The following is a 22542-nucleotide window of genomic DNA, read 5'->3' on the forward strand; positions in this document are numbered from 1 at the left end:
TTCAAAATTGCATTTTGTCATCAAAACGATATCTATATGATGTATTTTTCTTATCATTCACCTGTACCTCTCGCTCGCTTGGACAAGTACGAGCTTAATTGGACACTCGTATGATAACTAAAGGATATCATTTAGATATCATTTCGATCTCAAATGCACGTTCAAGTTCGCCTCCCTGTCAGATCTCTCAAACCAAAAATGAACAAAGTAAAATAAAGCCAAAATAGAAACTAAAATACTCAATGTGTTTAAACACTTAAACTGAAATAAATGTCATATACTCAGTGACCAAACCCTCAGCGGTGTCATCATGGTTCCATTTTTGTCGTTTGTCACTATGCCCGTCACTTTCGCATATATGCTTGTTAGAACGTGACAGGTATGGCGACATTACAAAGAGTCGACCATCTTAGCCCTACAGGTCGCCTTATAAATAAAAAGTTTCTAACCTAACCTAAAAAAAAAATGGGAAAAAAATGGGAAATGGGAACGTAACTACGTTTGTATGGAGAACTGAGCTTGCTGGGGACTTCGAAAATTCAAACCAAAATATTTAACAAAATCCTTCTGAGGTTAATATCCCTTGCGCTATGACATGGGGTTCTTCAAAAAGCAGGTATTTAGGGTTTTCAAAGGTTGGCAATGCGTAAGTGACTCCTCCAATGTTACTTATGTCCATGGGCGGCGATGACTGCTTCCCATCAGGCGGCTCGTCTGCTCGTTTGCACATAATAAAAAAGTGTTTTAAGCCAGCTTTCAATAATGAAGTCAAGCTAAGGTCGGCTTGACGAGGTCTAATTAGCTTTAAAGTTCAAAAGTTGCATTTGTGTTTAATAGTTCCGGTTTAGGTCAAAACAGTTCGAAGCAAAGTGCTGTTGGAATTTCAAGCGTTGACCAAATTAAAATGCCTATGAAACAGTGGTACTAATGGTTTTGGAGTCGTTTAATTTTCACTTTGGCAAACGAGGGTTAAAACGGGTAAGAAAATTTAGTCGTATGAGTTACCTTCTGAAGCGACGACAAATTAAGGCACGATAATGAACAACATGTTTTTTGTTTTTAACAACATGTGTCTGAAACTTTACTTCATGTTTGTGTATAATATACTCGTAATTTTCTCAAACTTGCAATGAAATGTGCCATGAGTGAAGATGATATGTAAAGGAATTTCATACAGCCTTACACACTAGGCCGGTAAAGCTACCTTCTTTTATTTTTAAACGTCAAGTTGTGACACAACGTCTTGGCAATCAACCATCAAATAGTAGTAGATTCTTAATTTGTTTTTAGCTGTGTAAACTTACGAATAAGACAAATTGACTACAATTGTTTTTTGTTTTATTTGAAGTTTGAGAAGAGCACTATACAAATCTCGGCGAGAAACGGGGTTGCCAGCCGCGTATCCCTATCCGTCCTCGCTACGCTCAGCTGTCTATCTCTAATTGGCCTGCAACCCTTAGTTTTTCAGCCTCTGTACAAATACTAAACTAAATTAATAACTAGCTTAAAATAGGACCTTAAGACGTTGCTGAAGGATGCTGGCGGCATTTCCTCGTTGTATCGCAATGCTGATACGTTGTACGAGGAAGCCGCCAGCTCTTCGGTCACCGGTCTTGGGAAACTTTTATTTTTCTTATTGTATGTAATAGAAAGTTTTTATTGCTTATCTTTTTAAGTCCAACCGTCCAAAATTCCAGATTTACGTCATTTGAAAACCCGTTACTAAATCAAGCGGGCAAGGTTAGTAAAAAATCGGCTTTTTGAAGGTCCTATCCCCTATAAGCCGTGACACAGGTGAAAAATTAGGGTAGGCCTGCTTTCGTGCACACGTCACTTACTTCAATCTTTGTGTATACGTGTTGATCCTATATAAAATTAGGTTTTGTGGACCTCGTCTCATTTTTCACCCGATAGATTGAGTAAAAGAGTTAGTAAAACTAAAGCATTTCTTTATGCAAGCCTAGTTATACAGATTTATAACCTACGCGTTGGGCTGATAAACTTATGCGCGTGGCTGATCGCGATGATGATGTCAAGCCAGTCTTCTCCGAGAACACGAGGACAACGCCGTCCTCGAAACGTCGGAGGAAAAATTTAAAAATGAATGAAATACGCTATTAAGTCCCGTGTTAAAGTAAATAATGTAAAAACGAATAAACGTTGTTTATAAATTGGATAACAATTTTATTGTGACATCCACAAGTTTAGTTATTAAGTCAACTATAAAACCAAACTGTTTACACAGGATATCATCACTTCCACATTTTTTAGTGTTAGAAAAATGTTAATCGATTTCGCCGTGTCTTTACTGATGCTAGTCATTTCAGGAATATTCAAATTAGTTTACTAGTTTCCATTATAAATATGCTTAAATATAGTGTGGAGCATGTTCCCCTCTCAATATTCGTTACGTTACTATATAAGCATGTACTTACCCAACTTAATTAGACAGCATTATTATAAACATCATACCGACAACGACTTGTGTTTCCCTTACATCTCGTGACCCTGCCAGGTTACTCTACACGACCGACATTATTTTTCAATCATTGTGTAGTTTAATCCGGGAGTTTCCCTTACACATCTCTCACACACAAGACGCATATTAGCTATGCATCTTCTTCCTCGCGTTGTCCCGGCATTTTGCCACGGCTCATGGGAGCCTGGGGTCTGCTTGACAACTAATCGCAAGATGTGGCGTATGCACTAGTTTTTACGAAAGCGACTGCCATTTGCCCTTCCAACTCAGAGGGTAAACTAGGCCTTGTTGGGATTAGTCCGGTTTCCTCACGATGTTTTCCTTCACCGAAAAGCGACTGGTAAATATCAAATGATATTACTAATATAAGTTCCCAAAAACTCATTGGTTCGAGCCGGGGTATGAACCTGCGACTTCCGGCTTGCAAGTCGCACGCTCTTACCGCTAAAACTTAAAACCATTTTTATAGAAGTTGCTCAAAGAGTAACGCACGATATATTTAATCTTTAGGGCTAAGATGGTCGGCTCTTTATCATCATGCTCTTTGTCACCATTCATGTCACGTTTTAACAAGTACATATGTAAGCGCGAAAGTGACGGGCATAGTGACAAGTGATAAAAATGGAACCACGCTGCCAGAGGTGAAGGAAAAGTATGCGTTTATCATAAAATTGGGTAGTCAGAAAACGGTTTCTAAACTTTAAACTCGAAGGTTTTCGTATCCTCATTTTAGTGGCCTCACTCGTTCTGTGGTAGATTTGCGGTGTCGGCTCTCAACTTTGTTTCGTTTTAGAACCATTCTGCCTCCTGCTTTTAAAGTTTTTCCGATGGATTAAATAAGAATCTAGCTTTTATTTTATGAGAAAGATAGTACTTCGATGTCCTCTTTGAAAAGTGATCGTTTAAATGTATTATAGCTTACATAACTCCTTTAATATTGTTTTTCTTTAAGCTGTGTATTTTACTGAGTTGTTCCAATAAAGAGTATTATATATGTAGGTATATCAATGTATCTATATTATATTAATTAATGTTGTTAGTTTTATACTTGTGTTGCATTATAAAAAGGACTCAAATTTAATTAGGAGTATAGAGTGACTGCTATAGTTATTGGCCCCTTTATAGTAATTAAAATTGAACAAATCAGAAAGAAATAAGACAATTGTTGTTGTTTTTTGTTAAGAGTGGCCAGTTACTATGGACTGGCCAATAATTATAGCATTCACCCTATATACATTTTTTTTTCTAGTATCCGATTGAATTAAAACTAGCCATAGGTTTCTCTCATATTGTTAATGCGCACTTGGGAAATTATAAATATTATTGCGCTATAATGATGGTATTAAAAAAACATGATTAATGTAAACTACGGTTTATTTAGGGTGTGTGAATGTAACATTGGCTGTCGTAACATCCGCTTTCTGAACACATCATAGAGATCTTATAATATGTGTGTAGATAAAGCAGGGTGTTTTAAGTACATAATTACGCATTAAAAGACTCGTGTGATGTTTTAATCAATGCCTTTCATTATGTAGCAGTCATATAAAATAGAATTTTTTACCATTTTTGAATATTTTTGTTTATCAGTGCTCCGACGGGCCTTCAGCATGTTTGACTCGAGCAAGCAAGGCCGCATCGAAAAGGAGAAAGTGCGCACCATCCTCAACACGATGGTGCACAGCTATGACGACCAGCAGCTCGACCAGATGTTGGACTCGGAGGACGTTGATGGTAGGTAAAATATTGTATCTTTGACAACAGAAGGTGCGCACCATCCTCAAGAGGATGGTGCACAGCTATGACGACCAGCAGCTCGACCAGATGTTGGACTCGGAGGACGTTGATGGTATGTTAAATATTGTATCTTTGAAAATAGAAGGTGGGCACCACTGTGCACAGCTATGATGACCAGCAGCTCGACCAGATGTTGGACTCGGAGGACGATGATGGTATGTGAAATATTGTATCTTTAAAAAGAGAAGGTGGGCATCATCCTCAATACCATAGTGCATAGCTATGACGACTAGCAGCTCGCCCAGATGTTGGACCCGGAGGATGTTGATGGTAGGTAAAATATTGTATGTTTAAAAGGAGAAGGTGCACATCATCCTCAACACGATGGTGTAAAGCTATCACGACCAGTAGCTTGACCAGATGTTGGACTGTAAATTTTTTGAGCCACAATGTATTGCGTACATACTACATAATTATCAGTTATGATACTTGTGACATCACGCCAGTAAGATTTACGATATGAATAAAACAAAATAATATACTACATTAATCGGGCTGAATTATTTAGTAAGTAAAACTAGAATGCGACAATTTTGAACACAAAGTTCGTTCAGAAGATCAGTAGCACCTTTACTAACCGTCCTTTGAATATACGGTCTTATCAAAAATGCATGCTGTATTTATTTTTAGTATGGGCGGGAATCGTATGATCTGCTACGTCATCTGATATCCTGATACAGTTGAAAATGTTGGTAAAAAAATCACCTACTACTAATATTTCCTCTTAATTAAATAAACCCTCAAAACTAAACAGTACGTCAATCGCCGTAACAGTAAAAAACTGATTGAAACACCGTCGACCGTAAAGTTAAGATCACCGTCAGCTGTAAGTAGCCATAAATAGCCGTCAAAGGACCGTCAGGCCATCAAACACTAACCTTACAACTTTATTACACGTTTCAGCTCCAATCTAACATGACGAGAAACATGCCATTTAAAAATAAACTTCCTGTGTTTCTACACAGTACTCTCTCTGAATACAAGTTTAACTGTCTTAACCACTTACTTAAATCGTAAATATATAAATTATTTTGAGAAGACGTTCTCAATTCGTCATTTATATGTGTTGATTGGGCCAAATTTAACTTTTTTGTCGTTTTTTTCGTCAGATATCGATAAAATTTGGTCCCAAATCGGGATTTCTTGTTTCTTTCGCTCAGAATCAGCACTTCTGATGAATCTGATTTTTGATTTTTCTTTATATTATCATAAGTTCCGAAGCTGATGATGGGATCCTGGAGCAAACAAGGACAAAACTAATAAGTATTGTCTACAAATACCTATTTTATGTTCAATAGCATTTGCTCTTGAAAACCACATACCATAGGTATAAGTAGAACTGCTCATGAAGACCATAAAATAATGGCATTTTAAACTGCGCAGTGAAAGCGCTTTTTTTAAGTTTTTTTTTTTCATTATCTCATGCATTTAATTCGATTACGTACAATTTTATGTATTAGGCGAATTACTTAAGTAAAACTAAGTTACTAACTAATCACTAATCACTTCACAATATCGGGCAGTCATCAACTAAGTTTAACGATTAGGGACAACTCTAATGACGTTAGTTAATGTCGAATGAGATGAAGATCAAACGCGAACCGAGGGACGAATTTTGGGCCAAGAATTGCGTTGAGTTATAGAGAACTTAATTGACTTTGTAGACCAATTTGTAACCTGAAAACACGCAAAATACGTACTGAGACTTGTCCAGTTTATTCCAATATTTTTCGTAAATTTCTGGCGTGCAATTAATCTCATCAGAGTTAGGTATCTCACTAAGTCATGTCTCGTACCAAATTAGCGGAACCTCGGCACGTCGCTTGATTGACTGTCGGAAAATTGAGACGCAAACGTTGCCATTGAAGCGTCACGTGTGACGCGAGGAGAATATTGATATTGAGTCTTGGAATCTTGGAACTTAATTAGCATCTTTGACAAGAAAATTATAAATGTGAGATCATATTAAAAGGAAGCTCATAATTATGATATCCTCATAAAAAGTCTAGTTGAGAGGAAGTTGCCCATTGGGCTAAAAATAAAAGCTTTGTCTATACACCGTGGGCTTGACCGCATTTAGAGACTAGAATGTCATACAAAGCTCTTTAGAAAAATGTTAACAAAACGCAATTGCTTTGACCTGTTTTCTGTCTAGGAAGCGCCCTTGTAATAGACGCTCAGGGCGCCATTCATCTTCGAACAGTTGATCTTGATTCAATAGTAATTTATCGAAGTGCATCTCACAACTATCAACACTATCAACAGCATTGAAATATTTTTACTCGTACTACGTATAGAACAGGCACAGAGAACCAGTATTTTGCGCCATGAATTGTTGTCGGCCGACAACAAACTATGGAAGCGGAACGTGAATAAAGCGGATAAAGTATAAAGAGAAAATAACGCGTAAGCGTTTTGGTCGCGTGGTACAGGACCCCTTGTGTAAATTTATTTGATAGCGTGACGTGACGTACGCGTTTGCGTTAAGTCTAATTTTGTATGGGATTTAGAAACAGCGCGCCAAGCGGGACGTTTAGGAAACTCAAAATCCCATACAAAATGAGACTTAACGCAAACGCGTACGTCAAGTCACGCTATGGAATACATTTACACTAGAGGGTACAGGTTGCAAATATTTCATTGTTTGGTGTGGCTTCTCTATCGGAATAATAACTCAATAATCAACAAAGACATCATTATATCCCTTAAATAATTTAAAACGTACCTAATAAATCACATAATATTGTTAATTTATTTAATACATGCGACAGTTTCGCGAACTTTCAATTCCTCTAAAGCGGCTCTGATTTCCCTAAGACACGTTCGAAAACCATTTCAAACGCTACGTGTTTCACATGTAGGTACATGCACATGTAATATGCACGTGGGACCTGGAATCTCCTTGCGGATGTAGGAAATTTACACGAGAAACGTTCTCATTAAGGAGTTTGCATTTCACAGATCATTTGCTCGCTAGACCGCGTATTTTAGACTTCAGATCACCGCAATTGGCAATAGTGACATGGCACCGCATGGCAACGTCATGTTTATGTGAATGCGACTGTCTTCGGGCAGCTTGTGATTGCAATGACGCAAATAGATAGGTATATCGGAGCGGCCGAGGTGTTCTAAAATATCTGAACACGCACGCTAACGCCTTGACAATATAGGCGTGTTCAGATGTTTGTGAGCACCTTGGCCGCTCCGATATATCTGATGGCGACTGTACCTACGAGTATTCAGTTGCGCCCACGTTTATAACCCATAGCTACTCCTGCACATAATAAACTATATTGGTAAAAAAGAATTGTAGTGTAAATAAAACTGATAATTCTGGTGGTGTGGCCCGCGATATGTGGGAGCATTCCACAAGAAGATCTACTTTAGAGATGCCACAAACAGTGGTTTTGGCTGAATACCAAATATTCAGCGTAACATGTGAATATTTTGAGTCACTATAAAACTGTTCGCCAACACACCAAAGTTTGCTAAGAATTATTTTTTGTTGCTCAGAACTAGTGAATGTAGTTAAAATCAATAAAATCAAACCCATGATAAAAATAAAATTATTTCTAATCAACAATACTTAAAAAAAGGTCTTCGTATTTAACAATTTTACAATAATACATTATAAAAATTAAATATAATGGTTTGCGGTTATTTTTATTGGGTAATTTTTCTTTTCAGGTAGGTGCAGCAAGTATTCGTATAAATAGTATGCATCATTTGGCCGAATATAGAATACGCCGAATATCGAATAGTTGACTTTTCCGCAATGTCTCTGTGGTGTATATAACGCGGAGTCTATGAGTATAAGTCTATATTTGTAATCAACAAACTTGCAGATTAATCTATATATGTTCAAAATTATAGAGGGTACGAATTAATACGAAGATTGCTTATGCCATAAATCCAAACCGCTGGGCATGAATTCAAATCCCGGCTCGTAACAATGAAATCTCGAGACTTATGACTTAGGGGGTTGATTCTTAACTAACAGTTGAATGTTGCGTCATCGCCGTTATTTTATCTCACTTATGCTTGCACAGTGGGGGAGTGATCAAGGTATAAATATGCCCGACCATTCTAGACAGGACGCTGGTACCAGAAGCCAAAGGAGACGATGAAGACCGCAGCAGCTAAGTGGAGCCCGCAAACCCGCAAATCCGCTGAAAGGCCATCGCAACACAAATCCATGACAGGCCATCATGAGTGACTAGCCACGGCCTAACGAAGCCGCAACTCAAACCGAGCTAAAAAGGACCCTAAAACACAAACCGCCAAGAAAACCCCGAAGGTATGGCAAGCAGTGGCGGATCGTTCAAAGAACTCGATTCCCACCGGCTTGTCTAATTTCAGCCCGTTGAGTGCTTTCACGATCGATTCATGGAGAAAAGGAAAGCAAAATTAGCTCCGGGTTCCCTAAGAATATTTCTGACGCGCCGCCACTGATGGCAAGGCCATTCACTCCTCCATAAAAGGGGGTGTGGAAGAAATACGAGTCGAGACAGCTGATTCAGTCGTCGGACTTCGGACCGTCAACATCTCCTGAGGATGTCTCGTAGAGAGGCGACACACGTGTCGAGTTTTGTATTTTCGGTGGAGGGTTGTTATATTTATTTGCGTATTTATTTTTGCTGTGGGAGGGTGGGAACATTAATTGCATGACGATTTGACGACCGGTTTGGCCTAGTGGGTAGTGACCCTGCCTACGAAGCTGATGGTTCCGGGTTCAAATCCTGGTAAGGGCATTTATTCGTGTGATGTGCATGGATATTTGTTCCTGAGTCATGGATGTTTTCTATGTATTTAAGTATTTATAAATATATAAATATTATATTATATATATCGTTGTCTAAGTACCCTAAACACAAGCCTATTTGAGCTTACTGTGGGACTTAGTAGTGTAATAATGTTCTATAATATTTATATTTATGTACAAATACGCAAGTAAGTATGACAGGTTAGCACGTTATCTTTTCGCGGATAAGCAAAGTAATATTTTTTGTTTTAACTTATGAAGATAATTTTTACACCTTTTAATCAAGGATCAATGCCATAAAAAATCACATGGAAACTTAACTATTTTTGCAAGGACAAACTCCGTTAAAAACCTTAAATGTTTAAGGCCGGCCAAGTGCGCCATATCTTTTATCCCCTTCTTGTTTTCTGGTTGTACAAAATATCGTTTAATACGAGTATTTATTTATAATATTTTTTGTGAAGGAATAGGAAAGGAATTCAAAGCCAGATCCAATGTACCCGATATTCTACCCCGATTCATCTCTAACGATTCATTTTAATAGGATATTCAGAAAAATAGTTTCGGATTGCTGTACCTTCAATAAGAATATAACTATTTAAGTAAATGTTCAATACGTTTATTGGCCTAGCAAAACAAGGACTCGGTGTTAAATAATGCATTACCTAACTATTCGCTATTCGCCAAGAACGTGTCCGGAGACACGGGTAAATAAGATCCGTTTCTTCGAATACCTGTTTAGCTGTGGAAACGGATCTTAATTACACGTGCGAACGGGCCAGAAAACCGTGTACGTGTTATTCGGAGACGTGTACACGAAACACGGACTCAACCGCGAGCCCTACTTTAAATTATCGTTGAACACTACCCAGGGATAAAACCTCTTTGTCAATGTCTTCTTAAGACAGAAATCCTGCCTGCGATCGCACTTTGCGGACATATTCGGAATCGAAACATGACTCAAATATTCTACAAACCAATCAAATAACCTACAGTCTCGCGCGTTGTGTCCGACACCTAACTTAAGTATTTTTAAATAGCTGTCTGTGGTTCTACTTAAGCTGAATGTACTACATAAAGTATATACTTAACAAGAATATTACTTTAGAATTAATATTGTATCTTCCCTTTATATTTTGAAAGAATAGAAATGAAGTATCAGACCGGGGTGAGTTAAAACAGAGTTAAGTTGAAACAACGTAAATTTTGCGGTATTTATAATCGTCTTTAGTCAAGGATGCATATCAAGGCACCAGAGGACGGTGGGATGAAGCTAAACATCGTTTTCCCCAGGTCAATAACAGTTATAGATGTTTCCAAATTGACGTTGTATATAATATAATATAAAATCATCAGTTATTCTTGCTACCAAATGTAAATGTCAGGTCCTAACTACTACCTTTAATTTGTACTTGTTCAAGCACATGGGGACTAACGAAGCTTGCGGAAGCAAAAACGAGCCACCAAGTAGATACGCATTCGATTTAATTTGCTTTTAAGTGCACGTTTAAGAATAAGGCCCAGTTTAGAGCGAGATAACGACTCGTTACCCAGATTAACTGCCCCCCCAACCCCCATTTGACTAATTTTATTGCCGTACAGCTACAGATGTAGTTGGTGTTTTCAAGCACTGGCTTTACTCAACGGAAACTAGGTAGTTATCTAAAAACAAAATGTTTCAATATATATTTCTCTTTGGAATTTATAAAAATAATTATAAGAAATAAATGGAGAAATTTCGTTACTCTTAGGACATTTTGAAAAATGACTGTAATATCTTAAATAAATAAATAAATATTATAGGACATTATTACACAAATTGACTAAGTCCCACAGTAAGCTCAATAAGGCTTGTGTTGAGGGCACTTAAACAACGATATATATAATATATAAATATTTATAAATACTTAAATACATAGAAAACACCCATGACTCTGGAACAAATATCCATGCTCATCACACGAATAAATGCCCTTACCAGGATTTGAACCCGGGACCATCAGCTTCGTAGGCAGGGTCACTACCCACTAGCAAAAATGTTTTCAATATTGGAAATAGTCAGGATACAAGAAAAAAATCTCAATAAACGCAAACTAGAACATTACTAAAATACAGCTAGTTTCAACCTCTCCCATATTTTTAATAGTACTTTACGATACAAGTGCAGAAAATAGGAAATCCGAAACGAGTGGCGATAAATTAAAATACGACCGAAGGGAGTGTTTTAAATTGACACGAGTTGCGAATTACCTATTCGCACATGTATCGTACAACGTTTTACAGTACATACGGCCCTTTGAATGTTCGACACAGTAACGTAATATGCTAATTTTCGCACTAGTGCTATAAAGTAGCACTGTAAAATATTTTAAATGATTCTATTATAAAACTAAAATATATTTTCTTAAAATTGTATTATTCGACAAATATATAATGTGTGAAATATGATTTAAAGGAAATAACCGAAAAGGTTCAAAAGTTTCCGAAAACGAAAAGTTTGTATGAAGATTAATTAATCGTCTGTACCAACACTACCAACTACATACACGTTCACATTATCTTAACAATAAAGTCGGGTTCAAATTATTTTGGACATCTCACCTACTTAGATACTTTACTACTAACTTTATAACCCACAACAAATATCCCATCTTAAGCGCAATCGGCCATTACGGCCCTTAACACAAATTTCGACTTATCCTAGCTTATTGAAATTACCTAAACGGATGTTAGTTTGTAATAATTATATTGTACGTTACTAGTGATTCTGTGAGCTCCTCACAAACCCTAAATCGCCAAAAAATCCAAATTCTAAATCGACAGAAAACATAAATAATCATCGATCCTACTCACGAAATTTCACGAGAATCGTTTATAAATGCGGCCAGCTGTAGACGAGAACATATGGACACAATAAATAATTTTTGCCCAAGCTGACATCGACACGTTCGCTTTCGCTCGGTCAATAAAGGACATTGAGTATGCCTCTAGATACAATGCATATATTATAGCAATGAGTCAAATTAAATATGGAAATACGACGTGCACGTGCGACGTGCATGTAAAAACGGAATATAATAAAAATAATTCAATTTAATTTTCATGTAATGTTTTATTATTGGCTACGTCAATTGAGTTAATTAATTACTTTATATAATGATAGTTATTTTAATGAATTTTAATTAAACTTACATAGACTTACCTATTAATATTACACCTATGACATGTCAAATTTGTAATTTTATGAATAAATTAATATGAAATAGGCATATTAAAATGCGCTTATGTACGTCAAATAAAGCTACACCGGCTCTACGGCGGCCTCATATTGGAAGAGGGTATCCCGATATGGTGGTTTGGTTTTCGTAGGAACAAAATATTTTTTATTTCAATACAATTAAATGTAAATTCAAATATGTCTATCTTCCTTAAATATAATCATATTACCAAGAAGCTCGCAATATTAAAATTACTCCTTAGATATTTAAACCCAAAACTTCCCACGTCCCAGGCCATTAAGACACGTCGAATCTTGTTAGCCACTTAGAACCGCGGCACTCTAACTCAGTTACATGAAACTTGGGACTGATTACGGTTGTAATACCGAATGTTAATATGACAAGGGAGCATTTGTTCAATTTGAGAGATTCCATTGCACTTTAAAATTGCGGTGAGTTAATTTTAAATCTGAATGTTTGAGTTAGAAGTTTTATTTTATTAGGTATTTGAGTAAAAGTAAATAATAATATACCTAGTTGTTGTCATGTTAGTACTGTTAGTACATAGCAAGTTAAAAAAAACTTTTATTATGTGGCCTGAATAAATTAGTGATAAAAATGTCCTTTCAGTAGGACACAAAGCCATCAACTACAGGGTCGTATTCGTTAAATGTGACCGCAAGGGCGTAGTCAGCCAGTGAATTAGGGGGGGGGGGGGGGCAAGTTGACATCACCGGAGGCCTAGCGGGGAGGGAGAGTGGCAGAGGCCGCAGAGGGGCATACATTGTATGTCAAATTTGAGCTCCAGGGGGGAGGGGGGGCAGCTGCCCCCTGCTCCTACATGCCTAGGCCCATGTGCCTTACTTTCTCGCTTGCCATAAGAATGCCTTGTCAGGTTATTCGTATTAAGATACAAGCAAATCTCGCCCTTATGGCAAGCAACAACGTGGGACGTTATGCCGACCGCGTCACATAAAGTTTTAAACGTCGATGAAATAATTACTAAAATTATCTCTACTTACTCAAGACCGTAAAATGTCCCTTTACTTCATGAAGACATAAAGATACATGTTAATTACCGTGATCTTGAAACTCATTAACTCTCACACGTTACGCTATAAACAACGAAGTAAGAGCCAGAGGCGACGTCTAGTTCAGCCGATTTACTGTGCCGGGCGCTAAATGTGTCATTACCTTTATTCTGGTACCCGACAAAATTGACGGTGCATAAAATATCTTTTTAGAATTCGTGCCAATATTTTATCGTAAAAATGTATGCGCTGATGGAAATCGATTTGACACACCCACATATTTAGTGAAATATGAAGTTCTGACAAAAGGAGCAATTTAAATGCACAAAACACTGCAAATTTCGAGAAAATACCCTGAACTAGGTTAACATAATACTTTTGTGATCGAATGTAATATTAATATCTGCACTGGATCAACAAATAAACAAATTATCAAGTTTATTTCGAGATTTTGTAACGAATGTTTTGATATTAAGCGAGTTGTTACAGCCAAGGTATTAAATATCGACACGGGCGAAGTGCCAAAATATATACATACTACCTTAATTATTTCATGTATACATATTTTTGGCACTTTGTACGTACCGATATTGAATTTCATAACAATCACAGTATGCTGTAAGGTAACAACGGTTTATGTAAGGCTAAGAAAAATTGATGATGAAATGAAAACTCGAGTTTAATAAAGTTAATCGGGAATTTTTGAGTTAACAGAATATATTTTTCTCTGTTTGTTAAAATCAGCCGCGTAACACAAAAGAAACAATCTCAACAAAGACAGAAATTACTGAAACAGGTCATTGTAGGCCTATTTAGGCGACAAACTTTTGTGTCAGCAAAAACACAAAACACGGGGCCGAAACTCAGAACAAGGTGATTTGAATAAATTACACCAAATGTCCTACTCGTAGAACAAAGGGATTCACGCATGTGCATTGAGGCGGGAATCTCAACCGTATTTCAAATTTACTATTTACTTTCTGAATTTCTCATCTTGCTCAGTTGCTGGATTTTAAAAGCGACTTTATTACTTGCAACATGAAGTTCACGTTGCTGTAAAATAACCATTAGGAACATGAGGTTGAATAGTATGTTTGTGAAATGTTCCGTTCATTATCTGTGCAAGAGAATGGCGAGATATTGTTCATTCATTAAAAGGTTGAAATAGAGAATTTGTGGTGACTTTGCTGTATTGGTAACTGCTTTACACAAACTGCTTGCTTTATAAAGAAATACACAACATTGTAAATTTCTAAGGTGACCAACATACTGCCTAAGGGTACAATACAATACAAATCCTCTTTATTGCACAACCTCTGAAAAAATGTATATGGAAACCCATATAATACATGAAGATAGAGGTAAACAACAGGCGGCCTTATCGCTACGGAGCGATCTCTTCCAGACAACCTTTAGATAGCAACCTTTGGTTACTAAGATTTGTAGTATTTCATGCTCTAAGGTGACCAACATACTGCCTAAGGGTACCAGTCGGTTACTAAGATTTGTAATATTTCATGCTCTAAGGTGACCAACATACTGCCTAAGGGTACCACTCGGTTACTAAGATTTGTAATATTTCATGCTCTAAGGTGACCAACATACTGCCTAAGGGTACCAGTCGGTTACTAAGATTTTTAATATTTCATGCTCTAAGGTGACCAACATACTGCCTAAGGGTACCAGTTCGGTTACTAAGATTTGTAATATTTCATGCTGTAAGGTGACCAACATACTGCCTAAGGGTACCACTCGGTTACTAAGATTTGTAATATTTCATGCTCTAAGGTGACCAACATACTGCCTAAGGGTACCAGTCGGTTACTAAGATTTGTAATATTTCATGCTCTAAGGTGACCAACATACTGCCTAAGAGTACCAGTTCGGTTACTAAGATTTGTAATATTTCATGCTCTAAGGTAACCAATATACTGCCTAAGGGTACCAGTCGGTTACTAGGATTTGTAATATTTCATGCTCTAAGTTGACCAGCATACTGCCCAAGGGTACCAGTCGGTTACTAAGATTTGTAATATTTCATGCTCTAAGTTGACCATCATACTGCCCAAGGGTACAAGTCGGTTACTAGGATTTGTAATATTTCATGCTTAAGTAACTTTGTTTGCGGTTTATTATTGACGCAAAAAGCAATAACCCATTTATTTGTATTTACCTAACTATTTACAATTAGACACATACAAACAAACCATTGATCCCTATCATAGCTTCTTTCACATATTTCACATATTAATTTCCTACAATGAAATTTGAAATCTAACTTTTCAAATGCCTTACCTACGAGATATCTTTTTAAATGATTTTATAGTACTAATGCTAATAAACGTTGTAGAAAATCAATTGTAACTGTAAAAATAAATGAAATAACGTATTTGTATTATTCTCTGAGTGCTTAAAATTTAACAAACTACCTGACTCAGATACTACAAGCAAGAAACTCTAATGCGAATGAATCCATTTTAGCAACCTCATGTCCTATTCAAAGGCACAACTACCTTTCACGTATATTTCACCGCGACAGTTACAATGTTTCACTAATAGCGGAACAATGGTCCCTGAATAGCTTTGTCAATTCCATTAATACCTAAATGAATATGTGGAAGCATTCGCTTAAACCGTGTTGTTAAATTGAATACTATTTCACTCACAACGTTAGTATTAAAATAACGTTTTGTTATTGGGACTTTTTGCATCCTGTAGAGAGATCGTTTGCGAAAATATGAATATATGTATATTACAAATAACGTATGTTTATATGAAAATAATTTCTTATAAAAAAAACACTAATACACGAAGTCATTGTTGGTATTTACGGCGTTTGCTTTTGGTCGTTAGACTGAGGTCTTTTGACTTAGAGGTGACTAGTTTTTGTTGAAACAGAAACTTTGAAAAGTGTGCCGTATACTTAGTCAGGTGATAAGTTCAGCCACAAAGGTTTTGACAAATGTTATACAAAGCTTTTAATGGTAAAGTTTACCATGATTTGAAAGCTGTTTTATACTGATCAAAACGTAATATAACCAGTTTAATATTTAGTTCGTGTCTTTCTTTACTATTTGTTTACTTTGGGATTGTCGTTAGACCTGTATACGCGGCTGGATTGTGAAAAATTATACTTTACAAAAGGCATAATTTTTAATATAGGTACATTGTATTGTAACTATTAAGAGGTCCACTGATTACTCGTATCAGTTCTCCGGACGATATCGGTCTGTCAGTTATTCGCGATTGTCAGCTTTTGCGAATAACTGACAGGCCGATATTGGCCGGCGAACTGGTAATTAGTAGCCCCCCGTATACAAAAACAACTTTAGTTGAAGACATCTCGTTTCTTTGTCCCACCTTCCGATATCCCCTGACTGACCCGTAACATGTTGCCAGTTTTAGTAGCCTTCAGCAATGACAACGATAATATAATACTTCAGATACGCCACTCTTAAAAATAGACATGCATTCTTAGAGTAGGATTAAATTGATTTAAATATTTAACCTGTAATCATTTTGGTAGCAAAAACAAACGTAATTTAAAAAAAATAGAAGATCCGAATGGATAATCAATTTTATAACTATTTGTTTTTAACTGGTTCATTTTTAGGGTTCCGTAGCCAAATGGCAAAAAACGGAACCCTTATAGATTCGTCATGTCCGTCTGTCTGTCCGATTCTGTCACAGCCACTTTTTTCCGAAACTATAAAAGCTATACTGTTCAAACTTGGTAAGTAGATGTATTCTATGAACCGCATTATGATGTTTACACAAAAATAGAAAAAAAACAATAAATTTTGGGGGTTCCCCATACTTAGAACTAAAACTCAAAAAAAATTTTTTCATCAAATTAAACTGGTGAAATGTGTCCCCCCCCCCTGTAACTTCTAAAATAACAGAATGATAAAACTAAAAAAATATATGATATACATTGCCATGCAAACTTCCACCGAAAATTGGTTCGAACGAGATCTAGTAAGTAGTTTTTTTTTTAATACGCCATAAAAATAAAAAAAATATTTTTTTTTTCATCAAACCCTTACGTGTGGGGTATCTAAGGATAGGTCTTCAAAAATGATATTTAGGTTTCTAATATCATTTTTTTCTAAACTGAATAGTTTGCGCGAGAGACACTTCCAAAGTGAAAAAAAGTGTGTCCCCCCCCTGTAACTTCTAAAATAACGGAATGAAAAATCTAAAAAAAATATATGATATACATTACCATGCAAACTTCCAACGAAAATTGGTTTGAACCAGATCTAGTAAGTAGTTTTTTTAATACGTCATAAATGGTACGGAACCCTTCATGGGCGAGTCCGACTCGCACTTGGCCGCTTTTTTGTAGTAGAGGCCAAAGGGTTAGGCAACTAACGAATAATTTAGATAATTTAACTACTAGTAAACTTAATGTCAAATAGTCAAAAACACGTTATACTTAATTAATTTGGTAGTTACAAACCTATAAAGTAATTATATTGTTTATTAATTATTGGGATTTTCAATCACCCATTCCTAAACAAAATTAAGCCATAATCATTTACCTACTGGTTCTGAATAATATAACATAAATTATTAACATTTGCATTATCCGTTTGAAAGAATTAAGGGAATAAAAATTATCATAATACATATCGTCATACGCGCCAAAAACCTGAGATATGTGAGAAATATTTAGCCAAAACAAAAATGATATTGATAACGAAAACCCAGCAAAAATACCTTAAATCCACAAAAAACACGGAAGGTCATGACTTCAAATCTCTTCGGCAATCAATAGTAGCAATGATTTTAGTACGGAAAAAAAATCAAAAAGACTGTCAAAGGTCCAGTATTTTGGACGTTACCGAATTAAGGGTCCAAAGTAGCAAATCTACTTTATATTATGTAATCTGCGACGGGGTCCTAACAGCACGATAAACTAGTTGGACTGCGACGCTAATGGCAAAATTGGATAAAGGTATTACAATACCGTATTTAGAATTATTTTCTGTAAATTGAGGTTCGCTTTGCATATTAGCTTCTTGGATCGCAAAAAAAACAGTACTATGACCTATGGCAATTAATGAAAATAAATATGGAACAAAAACTATTTAGAGGGAGATACGGTTTGTGGTTATACCTCGGAATATACTGCAACAAAACAAATAACTAATTTACGCAATCACATATTATTTCTGAATTCAATGCTTCCAATAATCTTGTACATTCCAAATCTGTGGTTTGTACAATAACTAATAAGTTACAATACAAATACTTGAATGTTTCAGGAAGCGGCAAGTTAAACTTCGACTCATTCGTGCGAGTTGCCACACACTTCCTCGATGAAGACGACGAGGCGTTGCAGAAGGAGCTCAAGGAGGCATTCAGGCTGTATGACAAAGAAGGTAAGATAAACTTCGACTCATTCGTGTGGGTTGCCATACACTTCCTCGACGAAAACGACGAGACATTGCAGAAGGAGCTCAAGGAGGCATTCAGGCTATATGACAAAGAAGATAAGATAAACTTTGACTCATTCGTGCGAGCTGCCACACACTTCCTCAACGAAGACGACGAAGATATTGTGTGAGTTGCCACACACCTCCTCGATGAAGACGATGAGGCATTGCAGAAGGAGCTCAAGGAGGCATTCAGGCTGCATGACAAAGAAGGTAAGATAAACTTTGACTCATTCGTGCGAGTTGCCACACACTTCCTCGATGAAGACGATGAGGCGTTTCAGAAGGAGCTGAAGGAGGCATTCAGGCTGTATGACCAAGAAGGTAGGATAAACTTTGACTCATTCGTGTAAGTTGCCACACACTTCCTCGATGAAGACGACGAGTCGTTGCAGAAGGAGCTCAAGGAGGCATTCAGGCTGTATGACAAAGAAGGTAAGATAAAAAAGGGAGATGCACATTAAACCCGCAGCGAATGCGTATATTTACGGCATACATGCCTTGCAATGCATTCCTCAAAAAAGACATGCCGCTTGTGTGCGTGCATGCTTGCGGTGTGACATCTCTGATGAGAATTAATTTATTACAACGCGCACTTGGACATCTAAGCATTGACATACGTATTCATAGTACACTACACTGCCTTTAAGATAAAATCCAATTATAATTTTTAAAGGTTTCCGTATTCAAGAAGAAATTCTTATTCAACCATATCTATCGGTTTTTCTTTTTGGTAGTATATTTGTTCGTCTATCAGCGGCACATATGTATACGAGACTTATAACCCGATTCAAACATTAAGATACAAAATTTGCTAAAGATACGATATGGATTAGATATGTCAGTATCAAAAGTGACATTTCTTCAAACAAAAACGTATCTAAAAGTTTGAATCAGGCCGTTAGCTACAGTTTTGACAATTTTCATCTACACCATACATTATATACACAGCGTGAAATTGTTATGTTTGACCATACGCTGAGGGGTGAATATGTCAACTTATACTAAGGGGAATATTCATGGAAAACATTGACATGTGATTCATTAAAATGTATAAGACGGCAGATTTTTTTTCACGATTTCGTAGTTGGTCCCATAGTAAAAATTGTTCACCCACATATCCACCCCTCAGCGTATGGCCAAACAGAACAATTTCAGGTATATTCCTATAACTGTCAGTTTAATCCTCGAATAATGGTCCTGTAAGAAGTTAGCGTGTTTACGACCAACGCCAACAGCACGCCAGTCGGGTGTTTACAACGATTACTTTGTTTACTTGTTTACACGTCCGCTTTTTACACGACCCTTTGATTCTCGGATATTTTGGCAGAAATTTTAGATACAACATTTATGTCAAAACACATTGCATTTATCACCCTTGATTGGAAATCCAGGGGTCTTCGCCGAGATGACAATCAAATATTTGATAAATGCCAAATAAGTTTTATCAAAATTTTTATTTTTGATACAAGCTTTTATCGCTGACTGTACTTTTCTTTCCACAGGCAACTATTATATACTCACCGAGACCATTTTAACAACCCCACGATTAGGTTGCGTTGTTTTGTCACAGAGTTCCTATGGCCACCTCCTGTGTCCATCATCAGACAATATTGCATAGTCCCTCAACGCATATGTATGCAAATATCCAGCTTCATCGGAGACCGGAAAGTGGATCAAATTTAACTTGCAAGATTTGGTCCATACAAACAGAGTTAGGTTCATACATTGCTAGTTAAATAAATGCGTGTAAAATGTATCGAAATGATACCTACAACGAAAAGTGACGTGATCATTTCCATGTATTATTTATTTTCTTTGGCGTTTTTACAAGCGATTGTTACTTGCCTATGCCGTGTCTTGTTCCACAAGTATCATGTGTAGTACATTATATATATACCTACCACAAATATGTCTACTTATAAAATCTACTATAAAATAGTCAAATAATAACGCAACAAGATCGGCCACGTAGCCGTGGCAGCATAGTTCCATTTTTATCATTTGTCACTATGCCCGTCACTTTCACGCTGGCATACGTGTTAAAACGTGACAGGAATGGTGACAAATAATAAAGAGTCGGCCATCATAGCCCTACAGGACACTTTTATCGGTATCAAAGGATTGTTTCATTCGCGCCGCATCGCTTCGCTTCGTGTTCACGTGTTGTTCGTTTACGTAAAACGCTGTTTTTGGGCACGTCATAACCATTTGGGATCATTTATTTATATGTATGTCAAGTTATAAAAGTGTCTCAATAAGTTATTGAAAATATTTATTTCTGCTCAAGTTCTTACTGAGGTCAATAAAACTAATATCATTTAGATTATTGTTATGACACGAGTAATATTGATATGGAATTGGGTCAAAACATTTAGAAAATGGCCAATAGCAGAACTAGGTCATGGCGGCACATGAAAATTTATGACTCTTTATCACAATCAAAGATAATTAAATATCAAAGACTGTAAATCTCCGTATCAGAGTGTACAGAAAGCGACTCGTGACTGCAGCTTGAACATCTTCAACTCATTGCTTGTTGCTCTACGAAATCTTCTGCAATAATACAGTCATGAAAATGCGACAAATTTAGAAGGAAACCAAAGATATGGAGCGCTGCGCGAAACTTGCAACGGAGATGTCGCAACTTAATACGGACCCTAATCATCTCCATCTTTCTATATGTGTCAGAAATATGGACCCTGAAGGCAAGAACAAAAGAAAGGATTGAAGTGTTCCAAATGTGCAATACAATTTTTTTATGTTTATAAAACGAAACCTATAAACCTAGAATATGTTATGCTGAAGCGATCGACATCAAAATCAAAGTGATTTGTTAAGATTTAGTTAGTGGAAAACGTTTTCTCCAGAAATGGAGTTTCATAGAAAAAGTACCGCATTTTCGTTAGGATCGCAAAGCTATTCTTCCCTCTTAAGGATCAAGTCTTTATTGCGTACATGTCTCTAGTACAACTTATGGGCAATGAATAGAAAGAACCCTTAAATTACACTATTCACAATTTCCCTTCTACATATATCCAGTTCTAGTGTGACCTCTATTTACATATAATTATTACGGATACATAGATCAACTTATATCAGACAAAAAATGTCCTGTGAATTAAGTAACAGCAATGAGGCGTAATCCTTTTGTCCCTTTCTTGGTAATGATAATTTGGGAGAGGTAACGATAAGAGATAAGGGTATTGAGCGATCACGATAATCTACAAATTTGATATTCAACGTTAAAAATATAGCAGCGTTGCTAATGTACTGGAGAAAATGGTCGATGTCACTAGATATGATAATATTAGCTTGTTTAGAAGATGTCAATCGTTTTTACTTTCCGTGAGATTAAAATGCTCCTAATAGAAACTTCCAGATTGCGAAAATAAGTAGGTATGGTCGCGCGCCGGCACGCACACCGCCGCGAGCAAAAAAATTGTCTCATACTCGTACAAAAAGTGCGTGCTCTGTAACGGCGCATTACGCAGAACTGCGCCATGTTTTTCGTTATATACTCTGTAAAAAGTACTAAGGAACTAACAGGGGGTCTAACCAAGTCGCCATTTGCAAAAAAACGAAACCCTATCATTTCCATACTTCTTTGTCGTTGTACTCTTTGCAGAGCGTCGTGGTTAACTGCTGACCAGGCGCAGGTGTTACTTGCCGTACGATTTATCACAATTTTTCGCGGTTGGGGATTATTCTGGCAAATGCGTTCAGGGGTCCCTCCATTGCCGATTTGATTTGGTCAGTCCATCGCATAGATGGCCTTTTACGCGGTCATTTTCCGTTTGCTCTACGTGCACCA

At 36.8% G+C, this 22542-nt stretch overlaps 2 protein-coding genes across 6 annotated transcripts in view; one reads left to right on the plus strand and one right to left on the minus strand.

Moving 5' to 3' along the window:
- Positions 1-22542, minus strand: part of LOC133524477 (calmodulin-A-like) — a 356565-nt gene that overhangs the window by 91993 nt on the left and 242030 nt on the right. The window lies entirely within an intron of this gene.
- The window catches only part of LOC133524455 (troponin C-like), a 49880-nt gene that overhangs the window by 16500 nt on the left and 10838 nt on the right, over positions 1-22542 (plus strand). Inside the window, exons 3-4 of the mRNA XM_061860492.1 lie at positions 4070-4213; positions 18558-18674. Coding sequence (XP_061716476.1) covers positions 4070-4213; positions 18558-18674 — 261 coding nt within the window. The remainder of the gene's footprint in view (positions 1-4069; positions 4214-18557; positions 18675-22542) is intronic.

The sequence above is a fragment of the Cydia pomonella genome, chromosome 13, assembly GCF_033807575.1.
Source record: "Cydia pomonella isolate Wapato2018A chromosome 13, ilCydPomo1, whole genome shotgun sequence".
Taxonomy (NCBI): domain Eukaryota; kingdom Metazoa; phylum Arthropoda; class Insecta; order Lepidoptera; family Tortricidae; genus Cydia; species Cydia pomonella.